This window comes from Gadus macrocephalus, chromosome 8 (genome assembly GCF_031168955.1).
Source record: "Gadus macrocephalus chromosome 8, ASM3116895v1".
In the NCBI taxonomy this organism is placed as follows: Eukaryota; Metazoa; Chordata; class Actinopteri; order Gadiformes; family Gadidae; genus Gadus; species Gadus macrocephalus.
In genome coordinates, this window is record NC_082389.1 from 14,318,369 (window position 1) to 14,338,752 (window position 20,384).

The window sequence follows — 20,384 nt, forward strand, 5'->3', positions numbered from 1 at the left end:
GAAGCTCCGGTACTCACATAAGGTAGAGGATCGCGACTGAATCATTGATGAGCTGAACTGTGTGACAGGATGAGCAGATGGTGAGCCGAGGGCACACGCTGTGGGGAAATATTGAACAAATGCAAAGTGACGAGACCTAACATTTGGACTGGTAAATGAACCAAGGTGAGGAGTTAGATCACAATGTTTGGAGGGAACACAAAGCTTTGCGTCTGAAGATACGAATAAAATACATTTCATTTCCTATAGGTTCTATGCATGGGCCGTTGCGCTCATGAAAAGCGAGTTGAAGTCCTATAAACGGGATCTGGTGCCACCCACCGGTCTGAAAGGACCATTACAACCCTTTTTAGCAATTTTATGCATCGGGCCCGAAGACTTCTTTATGGCATTACACTAGAGTAGTTTATTTTTTCAATTTGTTTCACAGCGAACTTTTTCATAAGTTATTTCATAATTTCTCTTAAGAAAATTATTTCATAAACAGTTTTGGATTTTTCTGTCCATAATTTGTTAAGTTTTGACAGTACAGTCTAATTTCTAGTTTAATTATGTAGCAAATAAATTAACACCCTCGCCATACAATTAACTCCATACATTTGTTTTAGGTTATGTTAATTGCATCACTAAGCAGAAACAAGAAGTGTTTTTAAAAGGTTTTTAAATTGGGTTTACACTTAAGATATGACAAAAACAGAATCACATGTGTAACACCAGGTTTCAATGACACACTTTTAGAACACATTTATTTCAAGTTAAAATGGTTAAAACTCCCAAACCAGACTTGGTAACGCGCAGCATTGTTAACAAGCAAATCTCAATCATTGTATGCTTTTAAGGTTGCTAGCATGTAAACATTGCATTCTTTATAAAAATATATATAATAAACTGAAACCACCACCGCAATAACAGAAGAAATCCACGATGGACATTGTGCAACACAGGGAACAAGAGGACACCCAGTGGGACACTACTGCACTGTCAGACAGGGCAGGGCAGACTCCTTTACCATCCTTAGCTAACACTAACTGTAAGGGGCTCCACGATGACATACATAACATTATTAAGACCTAGGTTAAAAAATATTAATAACCGAAAGAGCAGTGATTATAGTAAGAATGCAAGTACAGCTAATGCGTTGGTGTGGACTACAACTGTGATCCAAGACAATCACAGGTGTGATAAAAGACAGTTAAAAAATAATTAATCACAATAATGCATGTTAAGTGAGGGGGGAAGGCTCATAAACGGTCCTTATTCTCGAATGCAAGTTTACAAATTAATCAGTAACTCTAAAATAATTTACATATGTCGATCACATTTTCATGTTCCGTACCGCCATCATTCATAGCTAAATTAACAAAAGTGTGAACAGAGTGGTCGGATCGAGAAACGATCATGTCAAACGGTTTTACAAAACGTCCCATGAGCAAACCCTTTGAGTCGCCTCTACTTAACCAGGTCCCAGCGTGGTAAAAAAACGAACATGGTTGCCCTTTTAAGTCTTCTGAAGTGTCTGCTGGGCTGAATGATCAGAAGTGTCGATTGGGGGGGGGAGGGAGGGGGGGGGGACCCATGTCCAGTTCATCCAATAGTCTTTTCCCTGCTTTGTTGCCGTGTGCCAGGTCGCATTATAATAATAAAAACAGACGGGAGAAGTTAAAACTGAGGTTAGCGGTTTAAAAAAAAAAACACGACCACCGCTTTCTTCCACTCTTCCACGTTCCTGAGTTAGCGTCCGTGCATAGCGGCGTTGAGGCCGAGTGTGTGTGTGCCGGTGTGTCCCGCAGGAGGCCGCCCTGCGCCCCCCCCCCTCACCCCGTCTCTGCGGCGGCGCGGGGGGTCGTGGTCAGTCGGGCGCGTCGCCGGTGGGCCCGGCTAGTAGTTGAGGAGGGGCTCCCTCTCGGTGTCGGCGTAGCGCTGTTTGGCCGCAAACACTTTGGCCTTGTTCACGGACGGACCTGGGAGGCGGGGAGAGGGGAGGTCACGTGACACGGGGAGCGCGTTGACGACACAGTGCTCCGAGCGAATGGGACAGTAAAGTGCGCTTTTGATCTGAAGGGATTTCAATGTCCCACAAATTCCAGAAAGAATTCTTAATATATTTTCGCATTCACTTTTCGTTTTTTTTTGGACACACACACACACTCTCTCACACACACACACACACACACACACACACACACACACACACACACACACACACACACACACACACACACACACACACACACACACACACACACACACACACACACACACACACACACACACACACTTATATCAGCCTTCATCGTTAATTTTCACTGTTTATTCAATAAAAGCGGAGTAATATTTGAACAACCTTGGAGCGTCCAGATTGACCCTCAACGTCGTGCATCTGTTTCCCCTAATCCCCAGTGTGTGGGTGTGCATGTGCGTGTGTCTGCTGACCTATGTAGCTGAGCAGCACGGGCAGGAAGATGAGTCCGTGCGTGGCCCCCAGCAGCACCATGGCCAGGTACATGCGGAAGTAGAAGATCTGGAAGATCTGAGACTTGGACAGTGCCAGGATGAGGATGCCTCCGAACTTAGTCAGCGTGATCCCGCTGAACACCTGCCACCGCGTCACATCAGGGAGAGATACGCAGAAAGAACACAACACTAAATCAACTCTCACTTTATTCATGAAGTGCATTTTGTGCAAAACGGCAATACAATGTGCTCAGTGCTAAAAAGGCCAGAAGGTGTGATCAGCTTACTTGATTTTTTTTGACAAGCATGTTTCATGATGGCAAGAGCTTCATGGAAACATGCTCACGCTTTTTCATATCCAAAATGTCAAAGTTATGATATCACCCCTTTAAACACTTTATTTTCTATCTTCTAAAACAGTCGAATGTGTTCTATATTGTATTATTGTCTTGCGTGTTTCATAACACCCGAGTACAGTAACACACGCTGCCACAGTGCAGCGCTACAACCTGCGTTTCCTGCTGCGTGTCAAACCAGTAGGCCTGGTTCTGGGCGGGGGGGGGGGGGGGGGGGGTTGGGAGGAGGCGGCGGGGCGCTACTCACCGAGCTGCCCATGTGGGCGAGGGCCTCCTCGGCCCTCTCCACCCGGCTGCCCTTCATGCTGACGGAGAAGGCGCGCACGATGTGGCTGCAGAACTCCACCGAGATGCCGCAGCTCTGAGGAAGGAGACACCATTCGTTCATTTAGCTTTCACAACTCAGCCCACTTTTTATTATCCGATTGACTTGCGGCGAGTTCAGCTGCATGTCTTTAAAGGTGTGGTTATAGGGCGGAGGCATCTTGCTCATAGTTGCCCGAGGCCCTCAATCCAGTGAACTCTCAGCCATGGCTGATGTGAGAGACTGAGAGGGTTCCAGCGTCTGGGTTGGCTTAGCAAACTGAAGGAAGTGGCTGTATCCTCTCTCTATCACAAGGGCGCCTTCACAGACGTCAACCTCTGTTCAAGATACCACCACTTCCTGTAACCTTTGGCTATTCTAAAAAAATTTGTGTATGGAACTGTCTGACACCAATATGTTGGCGTTTATTTAGTATAATAATTCAGTATCACCAATGACTACCATCATTCTCAGCCAAACCTCCAGAGTAATGCATGTGGACAGCGGGACTGAGAAGAAGGAGGAGGCCAGCTGGGTGGGGGTGTCGGTCCTCCAGCTCAATAGTTATATAAATCAACACTCAAACTGATAAAGGAGTTGCTCTGCATTTAAAAACACAATTTTCTCCCCTTCCCTTCATCCGTGTACCATTTACCCACCCCTCTGCTCGCCAATCTAGGGAACTAACCCTCCATTAGTTCATAACAGCTCAACAGCTCCCTGCACTGCAACCATGACCTTTGCCCTTATTCTCCCCCACTTGTGGTGGCAGCCGTTTCATGATCCAACAGGGGGAACAGCCACAAGGGGGAGTGTGTGCACGCGTGTGTGTGCACGTGTGCGTGCGTGCGTGCGTGCGTGCGTGCGTGTGTGTGCTGCAGCCTCACCATGACCAGGTTGACCAGGGACACTGCGTTGAGGCTGATGCCCCACAGCCACATGACGCCGAACATGTTGACCAGGATCATGGCGATGGTGAGGCTGACGAGGGCCGCGGCCCACACCTCGAAGCCCAGCAGCACCGTGGACACCACGAAGATGGCCCCCAGAGACACGCCCAGGTTGAGCGCCGTGTCGTAGGCGATGGTGAGGTACTGCTCGTAGAACACGTAGAAGATGCTGCGCAGGGGGCACGAGACAGACAGACAGACAGACAGACGGACGGACGGACGGACGGAGAGAGGGAGACAGATGCAGGCAGACAAACACATTGTTAGGATGTGTACGTATATTTCAAACCTTAACCCTATGTGAAAACCAGGAGCAGATATTGACAGGATAACCTTCAATAATGTTAAAGAAAAGGAAGAAACTATAATGAAATTAGCTAAATGATTAACTTTATATGTTGATCAGGATGTCTGCGAATGAAGACAATTATGACTAGGGGTTTAAATGCAATGTACTTGTCTTGAAAAAGGACATCTGAACAGTGTTCAGTCTTACTGAGAAAAAGGACCAATATGGGAGAAAAAAACACCCTTTGATGAAGTGCACACACACTCACATATCATTCCGGAGGGAAATTAAGACTATCCCATAGAAACTACCTTTTGATTGGATTACAGTTTAGAAGGAAGATAAAGATATCCCAATCCTGCACTACACTTTTCTATCGCAGCTATTTACTCCATTATAAAATATCTAAACTAAAAAGTTTCCATGAGTTAATCCATTAAGTGAACCATTCTCCATAAATCTGTAGCTACCACCGAAACCACTAGTGGCTGCTACTGGGAAACACTTATTGTATGTCCTGGCACTTGGCAATAGTCTTTAGCATTGTGTAGCATCTTATCCAAGCTATCATATTTGTTGGATACAGGGATTTGGTTTACCTAGCAACTATTGGTGCATGGCGCTTTCTTCGATGAACATCCTGCTGTACCGACAGCGATATACTTTTGTTTCTCTTTCTTTTGACAAATGTACCAACTGTTAGTCGCTTTGGCTAAAAGCAGCTGCTAAATACCCTAAATAAACTGTCAACACATGGTGCAGGTTCTATATTTTCTCAGTTGACCATGATCAGATGTGGTTGCGTTAAATGCGGATGAAGCGCACCTGTAGGGGAAGACCTTGTGGCCTAGGGCCAGCGTGATGTTGTCCGCCAGCCCGCGGGCCATCTTCAGGGCGTCGATGTAGTCGGGCGAGTCCTTCAGGATGGTGTGGTAGGTCATGAAGTAGCTGGAGCCCACGCCCTTGTCACCCAGGACCACCGCGCTGCTGTAAGCGGCGTGACCGCTGGGGGGGGGGGGGGGGCAGGACACGGTTAGGCATGCAGCCCCTTGGGTAGGCTAACACAACGGATCTCTTACTTACGTTATAATAGTTAGCAGGTGAACAGATAGTGAGGGCCGGCCAGGTCAGCCTTTTTAACGCCATTGTTTCATTGCCTTTAAAGTCTATAATTTATGCTATTTCATATTATTATAAAAGAGAACTGAATTATGTTATTTTCTTCTTAGAATAGGCTGACAAAACCAACTTCCCTCAATCACTCCTTGATAGACAAATATAGTTGCATTGTCTTTTTATGGAGTTAAAAATAAATAAATCCAAGAGGCAACATAGTGCGAGTCCCTGAACAGACCCTGATCATGTGATGCAGAAGTGAAAGTGGAATGAGGACGCACGGCGCACGCTTTCACGCGCCCTTCAATGACCGCTGCGCTGTCTTCTAATAAACTCAAAAGCAAAACAGAAAGAAAGTGGGAATTACCCTTTCCCACACTTGGTGTTGGGGTTGTCGGACAGGAACATGGGCAAGTAGTGCATGAAGTCCTCCCCAGTGGGTCTCTGCTTCCCAGCGGGGGTCATGGCCCGGCAGTGCAAACAGGAAGGATCCACCACTGAGGACAAAACCAGGGGGTCACTCCATTTATGGACGTAATGGACAGCTGCTCACTCATGAGTCGACTCACTAATGACACTCGGATTAAGAACACAAAATTCATCCAATTTCCCCAAGTTCGATTCTATCCTTTTCTAAGAGGACAGAGTAGTGAGTGAAAAAGACCGATCAGGTATTTTGATTAGGATTACAAATACACATCGAGTGGGGGGTTGAGGCTCGAGTTGAGATTCGGTAGCTGGTTAAAAACAGGAACCGAGGCACCACGACTCAAAGGGCGGCGGGGCCGCAGACGCAGGTGTACCTGAGGCGTTGCAGAAGGCCCCCGTGGTGTTGTAGTAGCGGCAGCAGCTGGAGCGGGGCTTGATCCAGTCAAAGTAGTCATCCAGCCACGAGGACGGCGTGTAGGCGATGGTGGTGCTGGGAGCCGCGTCGAGAGGGGAGGGTTAGGAGGCGGCTTCACTGGTGCCAAAGGGACAACATGCTGTGCGACTATGGTTCGACGCTGTAGAACGTAGCCACAGAATCTGGAGAACCTCGCAGAGACTCTGTAGAATCTACCGTATAGTCCTTCTTAAAACATCGTCAATTCAATGGATTAATCTGCCTCCATGTCGTACAAAAAACAATGAATCGACTTTTATTATAACATAAATGTTATGACTTTGCATTTTGTCGTTATTTAGCCTGTAAGCCATGGTGAACATGGTGAACATGGAAGCCCTGTACACCAAACAGTTACAGAGGTTATCGAAATCCGTTCAAAATGATAGCACCCACCCCTTAAACAGTGCATTTCAGCTGCTTCCCTCCAGACAGAGGCTCAAAGTTCCCAAAAGCAGAACAAACCGCTCCAGGAACGGTTTTGTTCCTGCAGCCATTATCTATACGAATATTTTTATAAGTGTGTGAACGCCTTTTCTTGCCCTGCAAACCAAATTTACCCACGGGTATGAATAAAGCAACCTTGACCTTGACCTTGAGCCAAGCACTTGTCTGATGACCATCTTGTCTGATGACTTATTATATATATTTTAAACTCAAACTCATGGTCAATGCCATTATTATTAACATGAGTGACTAACTAACTGTGTGCATGTGTGCATCATGCATGAAGTCGGATCCGGAAGCAGCCCTTACTACTGGCTGATGAGCGACGCCGAGTAGACCTGCTGGACCAGGGAGTCGTTTCTGCAGCCCACCCCTCCGCACACGGCGTTCTGCCCCTCGGGGCTGCTGTAGTTCAGCCCGTCCTCCACCACGAAGTACACCGGGGGGCCCGTGTGCAGGTACGTGCTCAGGTTCTTGAAGTACTGCAGCACGTAGGAGTCCTGGACACAGGCAGACACCACGAGGGGTTTTGCTATTGAGTGTTTCGGTTTAACACATACAGTCGTGGGTAAAGTGGATCAGGTGGAGGAGGTGAAACAAAAGAACACAAAGCAAGTTACACATCAGTGACATTAGCAGCGACTGCAGAGTTCACTGTGAGGGGTGTGTATGTGATGATGAGCAGCACCACCTCTGGGTGAATGAGCTGGATAGTCAATGTAGGAGGTAGAGCGTGCTGCAGAATCCCAGTGAGAGGACATTGACTGTAGGGTCGAACCACTGCACAGCATTTCTTCATGCAAGTCGAGCCTCATCAAAACCTATTGCGTGACTTCAATATGGTCCCGACCCCAGAGATCAACCAGGGACCTAGCCTTGTCTGGTGGTCTGAGCAAGGGGGGTTAGAGGGACTTACATCAGGCATGGAGAGTTTCTGGTCCAGTCCCACGTCCACCTTATCCACCACGGCAACGCTGAAGGAGAGCATGCCCACAAACACAGCCACCTGGAGAGGCAAGAGAGTGCAGGTTAACAGAGAACAGAACCCAAACCATCACTGTCATTCTGGTTCTGAGCACCGCGTCTTGGTATTCATGCGGATCGATAAAGACGGCTGCAGCGCGGCCACAGGTGGAGCAAGCAGCAGGGGTACCGACCACGATGGGGCGCACCCACTCCTGGAGGATGAAGGGAGCGTAGAGCTTCTTGAAGAAGCGGAAGAGGAGGCTGTCCGTCTTCGCCTCCTGGCCGTCGGCCAGCTTCACGCAGCAGAGGATGTCCAGCCGGTTGTTCTGGAGGGTGAACAGGACAGGAAGACGTCATATCGCAGCACAGAGAGCCCAGTCAAGCGCCGGGCACAGAGGTGCACTTCTGAGAGTGGACGCGTCTGTGTGGCTCTATGCTACTCTGACCTGATTCAATTGTTTAGCGGACTCATTCAAAAAGAGGCCCCCACAGATTAGACGTACACCAGAAAGCATTGAATTATTGTTTGCTCCCCTTAATATTACTTATTCATTCTAACGGGCCTCTTCTGGTGACAGACACCTCTTTAGTTTGGAAGGTTTAGGCCATCAGAAGATGCCCAGTGGATATCGGCAGTGGGGTCAATGGGTAGAGACGCTCATCTGACCAGTATATCGGCAAAAAAATAAACCTGTAGATAGGATATGCACCTTGGCCTAGATTCACCGAAGAGGTTAATTCTAAAGGTTAAGAACGTGGTGTGATGCTCCTGATTGGTGATCAGTGAATCCTAATCCCCCCCTCTGACACCCACCTCCTGCCTCTTGGCGTCCAGGCCCAGCAGGCTGACGAAGCAGCTGATCTGCAGCAGGAAGTCGATGAGGACGGCGAGGCCGGCGAACAGCGAGAAGGTCCTCACGGCAGGCATGTTGGACAGAGCACCTGGAGGACACACACACACACACACACACACACACACACACACACACACACACACACACACACACACACACACACACACACACACACACACACACACACACACACACAGGGAATCAGAGAAGTCTCTTGCATCACGGCCACTTTCGCTCGGCTCACCCAACTTCACTTCCACTGGATAGGTCAACGACCTACAGTGCGAGCTACATGGGAGGGGGGGGGGGGGGGGGGATTGATCCAGATGTGCTCACCCAGGAAGAAGGCCACGGTCTCGGAGACGGACGAGAGGAGCATGCTGGGAGCCACGTCGCCAAGGATACGCCCAATCTGCTGGTGGAGCTCCTCCTGGGGCATGCGCTCGTCCCTCTGGGGGGAGGGGGGGGGGGTCAGTAAGAGAGTTCCAATGGAGGCGTTGTGGTCCACCAGATGAGTGTTTCCATGGAAACGAGAGTGCCCCTGAATAAAACTACTTAGTGCTGTACTAAAAAGGGAATGTATATGCAAAAGATGTGAAAGTCCGCTGCGTGTGTAAGCAACACCTGCAACGTAAGAATAGGGATGCATAAAAGAAGATGTGTGTATTTGTCTAGGTGTAGATGCATGTGCGTGTGTGTGTATGTGGGTCAGGTGTGCGTTTGTGCGTGCATCAGGCACGTGTGTATGTGTCAGCCGCGCATGTGTGTGTGTGTGCGTGCGTGCACGTGTGAATGTGTCAGGCGCGCGTGCGTGTGTGTGTGTGTGTGCGTGCGTCAGGCGAGTGCGTCTGTGTGTCAGGCGGGCATGTGTGTGTGCGTGCGTGCGTGTGTGTGCACGTGTATACCTGCAGCGTCTGCACGATGATGAAGATGTTGTCCACGCCCACGGCCAGCACCAGGAAGGGGATGACCTCGATGACGATGAGCGTGAGCGGCACGCCGGCGTAGCTGAAGATGCCCAGGGAGCAGGCCACCGAGCTCAGCACGATCAGGATGCCCGCGATGCCCAGAGACACCTTGGAGTCCACCTGGAGAGGGCAGGGCGCAGGGGGGGAAGCCGTTACGACTGGGGCGTGAGGTATGCTGATCGCTGACAATGCTAGGGCGGCGGCGCGCTACGGTGAGCTACGGTGCGCTACGGTGCGCTACGGTGCGCTACGGTGAGCTACGGTGAGCTACGGTGAGCTACGTTGAGCTACGGTGCGCTACGTTGCGCTACGGTGAGCTACGGGGGGCCGACGCTATCGCCGGAGGTCTCATTGGGCCTCGTGATAGGGAAGATTACGCCTCACACCCCGGTGAGTCACCGCCGTGGGTGGGCGAGTGGGAACCGTCGTAGGAGAACGCGTTAATCATTAATCCCGGAAGGGAAATTCTGTTAAAGTGTAACGAATGAACAGTTAACAAATACTGATCAAATAAAACACGACCAATAAATCAAATGGAACAGTTCAAAACGGTCACCAACTCATAGTGGGAACCCGCTGTCCGACAGACGCTATCTCATCGCGTATATTGCAGGGCGTGTTTCCCCGCCTTTTGACATGCAACACCCTCGTCTCTGAGGCCAAGGAAAACAAGAAGCGTGGCGACCGATGCGTGCTCTCTGGGTGGTGTTGGAGGAGGAGGAGGGGGGGGGGGGGTGGTGGAGGAGAGGGGGGTGGTGGTGGAGGAGGGGGGGGTGGTGGAGGAGGGGGGTGGGTGGTGGAGGAGGGGGGGGTGGTGGAGGAGGAGGAGGAGGGTGGGTGGTGGAGGAGGGGGGGGTGGTGGAGGAGGGGGGTGGGTGGTGGTGTTGGGAGGAGGAGGAGGAGGGTGGGTGGTGGTGTTGGGAGGAGGAGGAGGAGGAGGGTGGGGCGGTGGTGGAGGAGGGTGGTGGAGGAGGGGGGTGGGTGGTGGTGGAGGAGGAGGAGGATGGGGCGGGTGGTGGAGGAGGGTGGTGGACGAGGGTGGGTGGTGGTGTTGGGAGGAGGAGGAGGAGGAGGAGGGTGGGGCGGGTGGTGGAGGAGGGTGGTGGACGAGGGTGGGTGGTGGTGTTGGGAGGAGGAGGAGGGTGGGGCGGTGGTGGAGGAGGGTGGTGGAGGAGGGGGGTGGGTGGTGGTGGAGGAGGAGGAGGGTGGGGCGGGTGGTGGAGGAGGGTGGTGGAGGGTAGAACGGGCACATCCAGCCCATTTTGCCGGCGACTTGAATCCGCCCTGCAGAAGTGTCTGAAGAAGAGCGATACACTTCTTTCTGCTTCCCGTACGCTTTTGTGGGAGCAAATCACCCAGCTGGCTTTCCCCCCTGGCGCGCTATTGGCTGGTTTAACACAATGACGACAGGGAAGCGACGGCAAGCAGCCAATCGCGTACAGTCAGTTGAACCAGGGCCGTTGATCACGCCTCTTGTGCCGAAGAAAATTAAAGCAGCCAACCCAGATCAACGATCAATGTACGCATTGAGCTTGGTCTGGCAATATATAGCCAGGCTAGGAGGAGGGGGCACTGGTCTCTCACCAGGAGGCGTCTGAAGCTCTGGATGTGTCCCAGGGCCAGGGAGATGTAGACGAACATGATGGTGTAGCTGACCACGATAGTGGACACGTCGTTCTCGCTCTCGCGGTTGATCTCATCCTCGATGCTGCGCTCCGAGCTGAAGGACACGGTCAGGTTGGAGTTGTTGTAGCTCTTCATGAAGCGGATGAATCTGGAGGGACAGAAAAAAAAAAAGAATAATGACGTTTCTTTTTCGAGTTACATAAAGACACATTTCAGAGGAATGTGTTCCAAATCAATAAAATATCTTATTGAGTTAGGATAGAGGTATATCGCTCGCACGCTCGCACGCACGCCCCCACGCACGCCCCCACGCACGCACGCACGCACGCACGCACGCACGCACGCAACCACGCACGCACGCACGCACGCACGCACGCACGCAACCACGCACGCACGCAACCACGCACGCACGCACGCACGCACGCACGCACAGAGTCTAGAAACACACTTACTCTTCTTCCCAGGCTTTGGCTTTGCCCACTCTGGTCTTGTCGTTCAAGTAGTTGTTGACAGGGAATGTGATGACCAGAGCAGTGGCGTTGTTGTAGTCGGTCCCTGCAGCAGGAAAGAACGTGGCAGAGCTGAGAAAAAAGCTAAAGTCTGGCTGGTAACACGGCATATATATCACGTTTACAGCAGATCAAACCAATGATGTATGGCTCTGGCTAGCCTGACAAACTGCAAACCATACACAGGATGTGTGCAGGCCAGAGTATGAATCACCTCGATTTAACAGAGATTAAATAATTCCCCACAATCCTCCTTGCCAAGTCACAATTGTCCCCCCAAAAATATGAATTGGTAAAAGGCGTCGGCCAAATAGATGACCAAGCCCTATAACCCAAGGCCTTTTCAGGCCTCTGACCAGTGTGTTTCGGTGAGGGCCGGCTAGGCACAGCGTGGGTCCACACGAGTCGAGGGATTCTGCCACGTGGGTCTTGTGCTCACCGTTGTACCCTCCAAGGGCCAGCCAGGGGAAGACGGGGCCGCCGAAGGTGCCCATGCAGGGGTCGTGGAGGTGGGTGGTGTCGTTGAGTGAGGCCGGGGCGCTGGCCAGAGGAGAGAGGAGAGAGAGCTATGGAAACACCTCAGGTAATCTGAATGGCTGGTACAGAGGAGAGAGAGCTATGGAGACACCTCAGGTAATCTGAATGGCTGGTACAGAGGAGAGAGAGCTATGGAGACACCTCAGGTAATCTGAATGGCTGGTACAGAGGAGAGAGAGCTATGGAGACACCTCAGGTAATCTGAATGGCTGGTACAGAGGAGAGAGAGCTATGGAGACACCTCAGGTAATCTGAATGGCTGGTACAGAGGAGTTGCGGTGAGGGTGGGGGAAGGGCAGGAGCACCCATTAGGACCATTTTGCGCCATCTTCCTCTATGGGAAAGTATATTTTTATCCTTTTCATCTGAGGAATAAAGTACATGCAAATGTTTTTTCCTCTAGGGAATAAAGTACTTCTCTTTTTCCAAGCATCATTGAACTGAAGTTTCAGAGCAGCTAACCAAGTACATTTCGATTCAAGTCTATCTAGCGATCTGTTGAAACCAGAATAGAGAACTAAATCTGGGTGAAAAATGAGGAAGCGTGATGCCCTATACTTAGAAAGGCACCTTACACCAGGCATGAGAAGCCTCAGGAAATGCACATCCAGCAGGAAATGCACAAATGCACGTTGACAAAGACTAGCAGTACCTACTCACTGTAGGTTATTCAAACCAAAAGCCATCCAATAATCCTACTCTTTGAACCCCGCCAACCAATGAATAAGAACCAGGAACCGATAATAAATACGTACAGTACCCATTAAATATACATTACACAAGTATAAACCTCCAGACACCTACCTGACGCAGTACAGGAAGTGGCTGTGGTAGTCGTCCCAGACGTAGAAGAAGTCTCCCACTTGGTGGTCCAGCTGGTCGTGGCTGTTCTGGAAGTAGTTGAGGACGCTGAGCACGGTGCAGTTGTTGTTGTACGGCGCCAGCGGGCTCAGGCAGATGTCCTTCAGCGTCACACTCTGGCCCTCGTACGTGGCCACCAGCGCCTCCACCTGCAGCTGCAGGTCCAGCACCTGCCACCGTCCGGGGGAAGAGGACGAAGAAAATGAAACATACATTGAAATACGGAAAGTGAAAAAATCAATGCAGTTCTCTTTTCTTTTTGGTGCCAATATGTGATTGTCAATATAGTTATATATAGCTTTTGTCACAGTTACTTAAATGAGACTTATTTAGAGGAAACGGGTAAAATTACGTTTTTAAATTTTTAACCTTTTGCAACATTGACTTGCAATGGGACTCTGACTGGGAGAGGGTTAAGCTCTCTGAGCCGCGTCCGAGAGAGGGTTAAGCTTATAGTCGCTCACCATAACGCTCATTAACAACGACGGTACTAGCTAATAAAAAAAAGAGGATAGGAGAAGGACGGAGAGCCGGCAAAGAGCACAGCAAGAGAACTCATTCCCCTTTTGTCTGCAGTTCAGAGATGCAGAAACCGATCTCTGTTTGGGGCCGGCCAAAAATCCTCTCCAGCAGATCAAGCTGAAATAAGCTCTCTCTGTCAACATGTTCCCAACAACCAGGTGACTCTGTCATGCAGATTATTGATCTACAATGACACAGTGTGCCCTTTACCCATTGAGCACAAGCTCAACCCTTGCATGTTAAGAGAAAAGCACCCAGCACACACGTACACACGCATGCACTCACACACACTAGAGTCACGCCCAAACACACACCTGATGCAGGATGTCCTTGCCCAGGATGGGGCCGAAGGTAACGTTGGGGCCCCCAAAGTAGGGCTCGTAGATGGTGGAGTTGACGCCGGGCGTGGTGGTGATGATCATCTGCTCCGTGCGGAAGAAGGGCCCGAAGTGCCGGTCGAAGTAGTCCTTCTCCTGGCGCGCGCGGCTGCTGTCCGCTGCCCACAGGTCCACGGGGTCCGTGGTGACACGCATGTACACCAGGCCCGCCGACGCCGCCGCCACCAGCGCCACCGTGGTGAGCACCACCAGGGCGGGCTGCCGCACGCAGAAGGAGCCCCAGGCCGTGAAGAGGCGGCGCAGGGTGCCCTCGAAGCGCTCGCCCAGCCGCTCGCAGCACGTGGCGTCGGCTAGCGGGGAGGGAGGGAGGCAGAGAGAGAGAGAGAGGCCGAGAGAGAGAGGCAGAGAGAGAGAGAGAGGCCGAGAGAGAGAGGCAGAGAGAGAGAGGCAGAGAGAGAGAGAGATAGAGAGCGAGAGCGAGAGCGAGAGAGAGAGAGAGAGAGAGAGAGAGGCAGAGAGGCAGAGAGAGATTACATACAGACCTTTATAAAAAAGGATATTTCCAAGCAAATCATCGGGTAGGATGACAGCTTGGTTTTGGTTTCACTCTATAAACTCATCTGAACTAAGTTATAATAAAGTCATAATTTTTATATATATTCACTTAGAGATATTACCCATACTATCTTCCAATCCCATCCCTTTGTACAGCTTTGGGGGAACATGTCATGACATCTGGGAAACATAGCGATTGTCTTTGTTACACTGGGGGCCATTGCTGTACCTCCGTCAGAGCTCTCTCCGTTGAGAGACATCGGGTTGTTGCTGTCCAATATGGGCCCGTACTCCGACATGATCCTCCTTCTCCTGCAGAACACACACACGACGAAACCATCAAGAACTCGCGATTAAACGCAAAGCATCTCAACGCTCTCTCAAATGATATGCAAATGTCGGCTCCGCCATAATCAGTAAGGGAAGTGAATCCAACAAGCGTCGTCCAGTTTCACCGGCCTCCGTTCTCTTACCTGTAGCACCAGGCGCTCAGCACGCCCCCCACAAACACCAGCAGGAAGGCCACGTAGGAGACCCACATGATGACCACCATGGCGTCCAGGCCCAGGATGGTCCAGGGGGCGGGCGGCGCGGGGGGCACCGGCGCGGGGCCGCAGACCGGGGTGCAGTCCTGGCAGGAGCAGGGCCCCGAGCCGTCCTCCAGGGAGTCGGAGCAGGCCCACGTCTGGTTGTCCATGGGGGTGAAGCCCGCCGTCGGCCCGTCTGGGGGGGGGGGGGGGGGGGGGGAGAGACGCATCACGCTGGAGTTCTGGGGTCGTCTGGATTTGTGTGTGTGAACTTTTCAATGTTTCAAATAGATGATGCAACCCTTCCTACGCAGTTCCTGTGGTCATGTAGTACGGAGTCCTCTAGGAGGAAGGCTTATGCACATCGAATTGTGCATATAACGATGAATGAAAACCACAGAACACCGGCCTTCAACAGCCACAAAGAGAACGCCAGTGTTGTGACCTCAAAAAGGGGAACAGCTGGTGTCGACAGCCTTTAGTGAGAAGAACCAATACCATGCATACCTTTTTAAATCGCGAAACAAGATCCTTCAATAGTCCAAAATCCTAGGAGCTTTGTTCTATGTAAATCAGTGATAACAACAATGATTGGTACCAAGAGTGCCGAGAAAATGAATTGATTGATTAGATATTCCATTGAGGGGGATTGCAGTACAGTAGGCTAAAACTGCGTGCGTGCTAGGGAGGCGTTTTACCTGAGAAGATGGGGGTGATGTCGAACGGGCTCTGGCCGTTGTTGATGTTGAACATGTACTGTATCCAGTTGGTGGCGTTGCACAAGCTGGCGACCTTGCCGCACAGCAGCGACAGCGCCTGCACGTTGGTGGACGGGGCCTGGACGTCCTTGCAGGCGTTGTACATGGCTGCAGAAGGACCCCAAACAGAAAGGTCACCCAGGTGGACTCCGCTCATGGGAGGCCATTAGCACCAATAACTTCTAAGAAATGTCCCGTCGTCAACACGACGGAATTTGGAATTTGTCAACAGGACATTTCTAAGACGTCATTTGGCCTACTTGCCTTCCACACGAGTGACCGAGTCTACAAGGCAGACAGCAGATACTGTTAGTCAGCAGCACAACCAGAGGCTCCCCGTGCAGAGGGAAGCGATGCCATTGAGTCAGCGCATTTCCTTCGACGCATGCGATGGCGTCTTGACTCACGAGGTGAGTGATTGTTTCGTTGTCATGGTTACCGGGGAAACCGCTGTCGATATAATTTTTTTTCCTTGAGACGATCTGGCTACGGAAGTCCCCATTCAGGATATTGACTCGTGTTTTTCTGTCGGGAAAACCCACCGTTGACGAACTCGTTCTCGATGTAGTACTCCACCGTCACCACGTTGGTCGCGTTGGTCGCATTGCCCAGGAGGCGCACGCCTTCCTGGGCCACATCCTCATACGGCTGCAGCTTCGTGGCGTTCATGAACAGGCTCTGCCGGGGACTGCAGGTCAGCTCGCAGAACAGGTTCATGAGGTTCAAGAAACAGGCGGGGCACCTGGGGGGGGGTGTCATACACATTGAAGTATAAAAGCAACCCAGAAAGAAATACATCGTTTCGAAAAATGACTAATGACAAAATCTTTTAATCTGCACAAACAGTGAATAAGAATCAATTGTGTGTGCATAATTGTGTGACCTGCATGACCACACACACCGGGCACATGCGTGCCCGGTGTGTGGGTGTGTGTGGGCATGCAGGTCAAGCAATCCTCAATTGCAGCTCTGTGACCACGGCGCATACCGAGACAGGAACTGCAGAGGCAGCTGCAGGCTGCCTTGGAGGGTGCGCAGCTGGTTGACGTCACAGCACAGGTACCGGTCTCCATAGTTGAGGCCCGGACACAGCTCCTGAGACCAGAGGACACAGTGAGGGGACGTCGTTGTGGTTGTTGTTGTTGTTTTAGCGTCACTCGATATATCAATTGCTTATTAATAGCATTTGTCATAAAAAGATTCCTTGTGAAAAAATATATAAATAAATGTATGCAAAATAAATACAACATTGATTTTAAAGGATAGGTTATCAAAATAAAAATGATGTTTGAAAATAGATCATTTGGTCAAATGTTGGTGCATGCTTGAATGTATGTGTCCTGTGAGTGAGTGAGTGAGTGAGTGAGTGATTATGTATGTATCTATCTATGCATACATGTATCTGTGTGTGTGTGTGTGTGTGTGTGTGTGTGTGTGTGTGTGTGTGTGTGTGTGTGTGTGTGTGTGTGTGTGTGTGTGTGTGTGTGTGTGTGTGTGTGTGTGTGTGTGTGTGTGTGTGTGTGTGTGTGTGTGTGTGAGAGTCATCTCCACAGAGGCCCCTCGGGACACGTACATCGAGGAGCTCGGCCCCCTCAGAGGGCAGCGGCTTGGGGGGTCCGGTGTAGTTGCAGTTGTACTTCTTCCCTGTGACGGTGGGGGAGTCCCCACACTCGCCGTACCACACGCAGTGCTGGGCCTCCACCTGGGGGCAACACAACAACACTCAGGGTCGCTCTGGTCCGCGGCGCTCCAGGGCAAAGTCCACGGTGGTGCAAACACAGCCCACCCTCCGGCTCGTTCATGGTGCAATCATGCCCTGGCCTGCACTCATTCATTCTGGTTGCAAAGAGTCTTTACATTGAAGGGATTAGACCGAGTTCTAGCATAGAGAGGCCGATTGCACAGGTTAGAACCACAAACCACAGGTTAAACAACCGTGGCGCACATTTCTCCATTTTACCTCGAGTGTATATGCATGTGTTAGTGTGACCTATTTTTAGTCTTGCATCTATATTATAGAAAAAATGCCTCTTATTTAAATCTTTCATGCAGGTCTCAAATATGAGGATTACCAAAATAAACAAGTTATTTTATGAGTCATAGAGGGGGAAATATATTATCATAGTTCTATGGCAACATCCATTCTTTATTTGAAATGATGTGAGGGTTTAATTATATTGAGTCAATATAATGTTATAATATTATTGAATCCAAACTTAAACAAGAGCACAAAGGACATCGCGTTAGGCTACTACTAAAACCATACTACAAAACTATTCAACGTTGATTCTGTCCCATGCAACTTATTCGTAGACAAAAAACTAAACATGTTATCGACCATTTACCGCCCTCAATCTGTGAAACACAGAGCACATTAGCACCTACCAACCGCTGCTTAACATCAGAAGCAGATAATCATCAAGAGCCACTATGTTTACTCTTCAACTCTTTATCTACAGCCATCCGGGGCAGTAATGCAGTTTGCTGCATAGCGTTGATGTTGTTATAAAAGTACTGATCCCTTGAGTGATGGTAAGCCTTATCGGATAGTATTTGACATTAACACACCAACAAATTGACTGCGAACTGCTGACATGTTTCGACATGAGTCTTCTCATTTAGAACTAATTCCGAAATAACACACTTTCATTTTCAGTTGCATACTTCAAATTGTCAACACGTTTACTACCACTGAATCCTGATAATCCTAGGATCAAGAAGTTACTGTTTCCTTATTGGTTTATTGTATGAACATGTGAGGACTGTCTGAGGACATCAAGTCCCAAAATAATAATATGTGCTGCAGGTCAATGCCAAGTTACCCTTCTCCCCACCTATCCTATCGAGCCCAATACATGTAAATAAGGGAAGGGCTTTCCTAAGAATGCATGCCATAAGTCGAAGAATCACTCATAATGACCTGGCAATGGTTTATATTTGGATCTGTAAGCATATTGACCTTAATCTGGAGCTAGCCCTCCAGAATAAACAGCGCAGATGACGCGAGCTCGCGTGACCACAGCAGCAACAGTCAGCCATCTGAGTCACGTTAAAACAATTGCGAAACACAAACGTGACCAAACTCACCCATTGATAATGTGTCTCGGTTAAAAATACGAGTGTTAAAATAAGAAATCCACGGCTCCTCTCTGTTAGGATCCCCATCCCTGCGTGTCAAAACGGTCGAGGCGAACTGGCACTCCGGCCGGGTAAAGTTTTGCGATTTGTTGTGAGTCTTCTTCGCGACGTGTTGTTGTGGCGGTCATGTTGGGCGGAAGGGTGCTGCCCCCACTCGAGACGGGGTTGTAATCGCAACACGGTATCGCGCATCTTTGGTCAAGACCGCCCTCTACTGGCAGCTTTCTGAATGGTTTTGGTATATATTTTGTATATGGTTATTTTTTTGCGCTTCTTCACACAATCACCTTTACTTCATTCGTCCATCAATCAAGGTATTACATTAAGTTGTATGGTTGGTTTGGTTATATATACAAGGACTTTGTTCCAAAGCATGTATTCCAAAAAGGTACCTCAGTATTTATTTTGTCAAACCAGATTAGTTCGGCCTTGTCTTTCCTATTTTATGTCAAATACTTAAATTAACAGCGACACCACTAATAACTAATTATGACCACAAAAACATACACAACGTGTAGGTTCATAAAAAATGTCTTTATTTATGCTCACATTAGAATGAAATAATTACAATTCTGAAATAAGTGCATATCAATGAATAAAGTGGCAAAACCATGTACTGATATGATAAATTATAGGTGACTATGAGTTATATTATACACAGCATAATCTCTCTTTTATTTACATGTACCTGTAAAATCAGAAAAAAAAAAAAGTAGATAGGCTCACAAGTTGCTACAACAGTATATTCCTTTAAAACTAGGAAAGATATTTGCCTTTTAGACTGTATGCTGTTGCGTCTCTACAAGACATTAAAGCCACGAGCAGATGATAGATGTGGAGGGAACAGATACAACTAAAACAGTAGGCATGGTAGGATTGTTTTCATCATAAAACATAGAATAAAACACAACGTTGGAACATCTGAATCCGAATGCCAACGGCGGACACACATTTCCCCACAGTGTTCGAAAGGGAACATCACAGTGAATACACACATTCAAAAAGGCTAATCCTATGGCTGAGGACATCCTTGGGTAGCACATGCGGGGTTTGGTCACCAGAACAGTTGAAGAGATCATACATTCTGGATGCCACACTAATGATAGCATTAGAGATGGAAACTGTGATTTCTTGATGTCTGCCCGAGAGTGGAAAGTCCTCCAGGCCACCCCCACTTCCTGTCTGAAGGAGCCTTGGTAATCCACTCACCATGTGATGAGTGGATCATCGTCTTTCATGTTTTGGGTGTCTGGGTGGGCTGGGCTTCATGGTGAATGGAACAGTAGAAAGGAGAAGATAGAGAGATAGGACGTGGTTGGCAAGAAAGAGCCTGTTTTCAAGACAAGCCAAACACGTTTACTCTCTTCTCTGTGGAGGGCCCTAGATAAAGGTATCTGTGTTTCTATTGACACAGCCCTAATGAGTG

The 20,384-nt window shown here is 49.4% G+C and overlaps 1 protein-coding gene across 1 annotated transcript; it reads right to left on the minus strand.

The window, feature by feature from the left end:
* Positions 1-644: 644 nt before the first annotated feature.
* npc1 (Niemann-Pick disease, type C1) lies at positions 645-19,072 on the minus strand. Its single transcript, XM_060059308.1, has 25 exons — positions 18,908-19,072; positions 17,394-17,522; positions 16,809-16,915; positions 16,363-16,562; positions 15,761-15,928; positions 15,009-15,258; positions 14,765-14,847; positions 13,957-14,330; positions 13,064-13,290; positions 12,162-12,262; positions 11,666-11,768; positions 11,172-11,361; positions 9,525-9,707; positions 8,956-9,070; positions 8,580-8,707; positions 7,957-8,091; positions 7,716-7,805; positions 7,109-7,299; positions 6,273-6,388; positions 5,837-5,966; positions 5,179-5,358; positions 4,002-4,233; positions 3,058-3,171; positions 2,434-2,596; positions 645-1,961 (listed from the first exon to the last, which is right to left on the minus strand). The coding sequence occupies exons 1-25, from the start codon at positions 18,983-18,985 to the stop codon at positions 1,879-1,881; spliced, it is 3,870 nt and encodes a 1,289-aa protein (XP_059915291.1). The 5' UTR covers positions 18,986-19,072; the 3' UTR covers positions 645-1,878.
* Positions 19,073-20,384: the final 1,312 nt, after the last annotated feature.

Bases quoted from the DNA above. Each gene is read 5' to 3' on its own strand.
- npc1 (XM_060059308.1), bottom strand. From the start codon at position 18,985: ATGGGGATCCTAACAGAGAGGAGCCGTGGATTTCTTATTTTAACACTC. The intron at 9,071-9,524 runs GTATACACGTGC...CCCTCCCCCCAG, and splicing joins TCATCGTGCAGACGCTGCAG to AGGGACGAGCGCATGCCCCA. The intron at 4,234-5,178 runs GTGCGCTTCATC...CCCCCTGCGCAG, and splicing joins CACAAGGTCTTCCCCTACAG to CATCTTCTACGTGTTCTACG.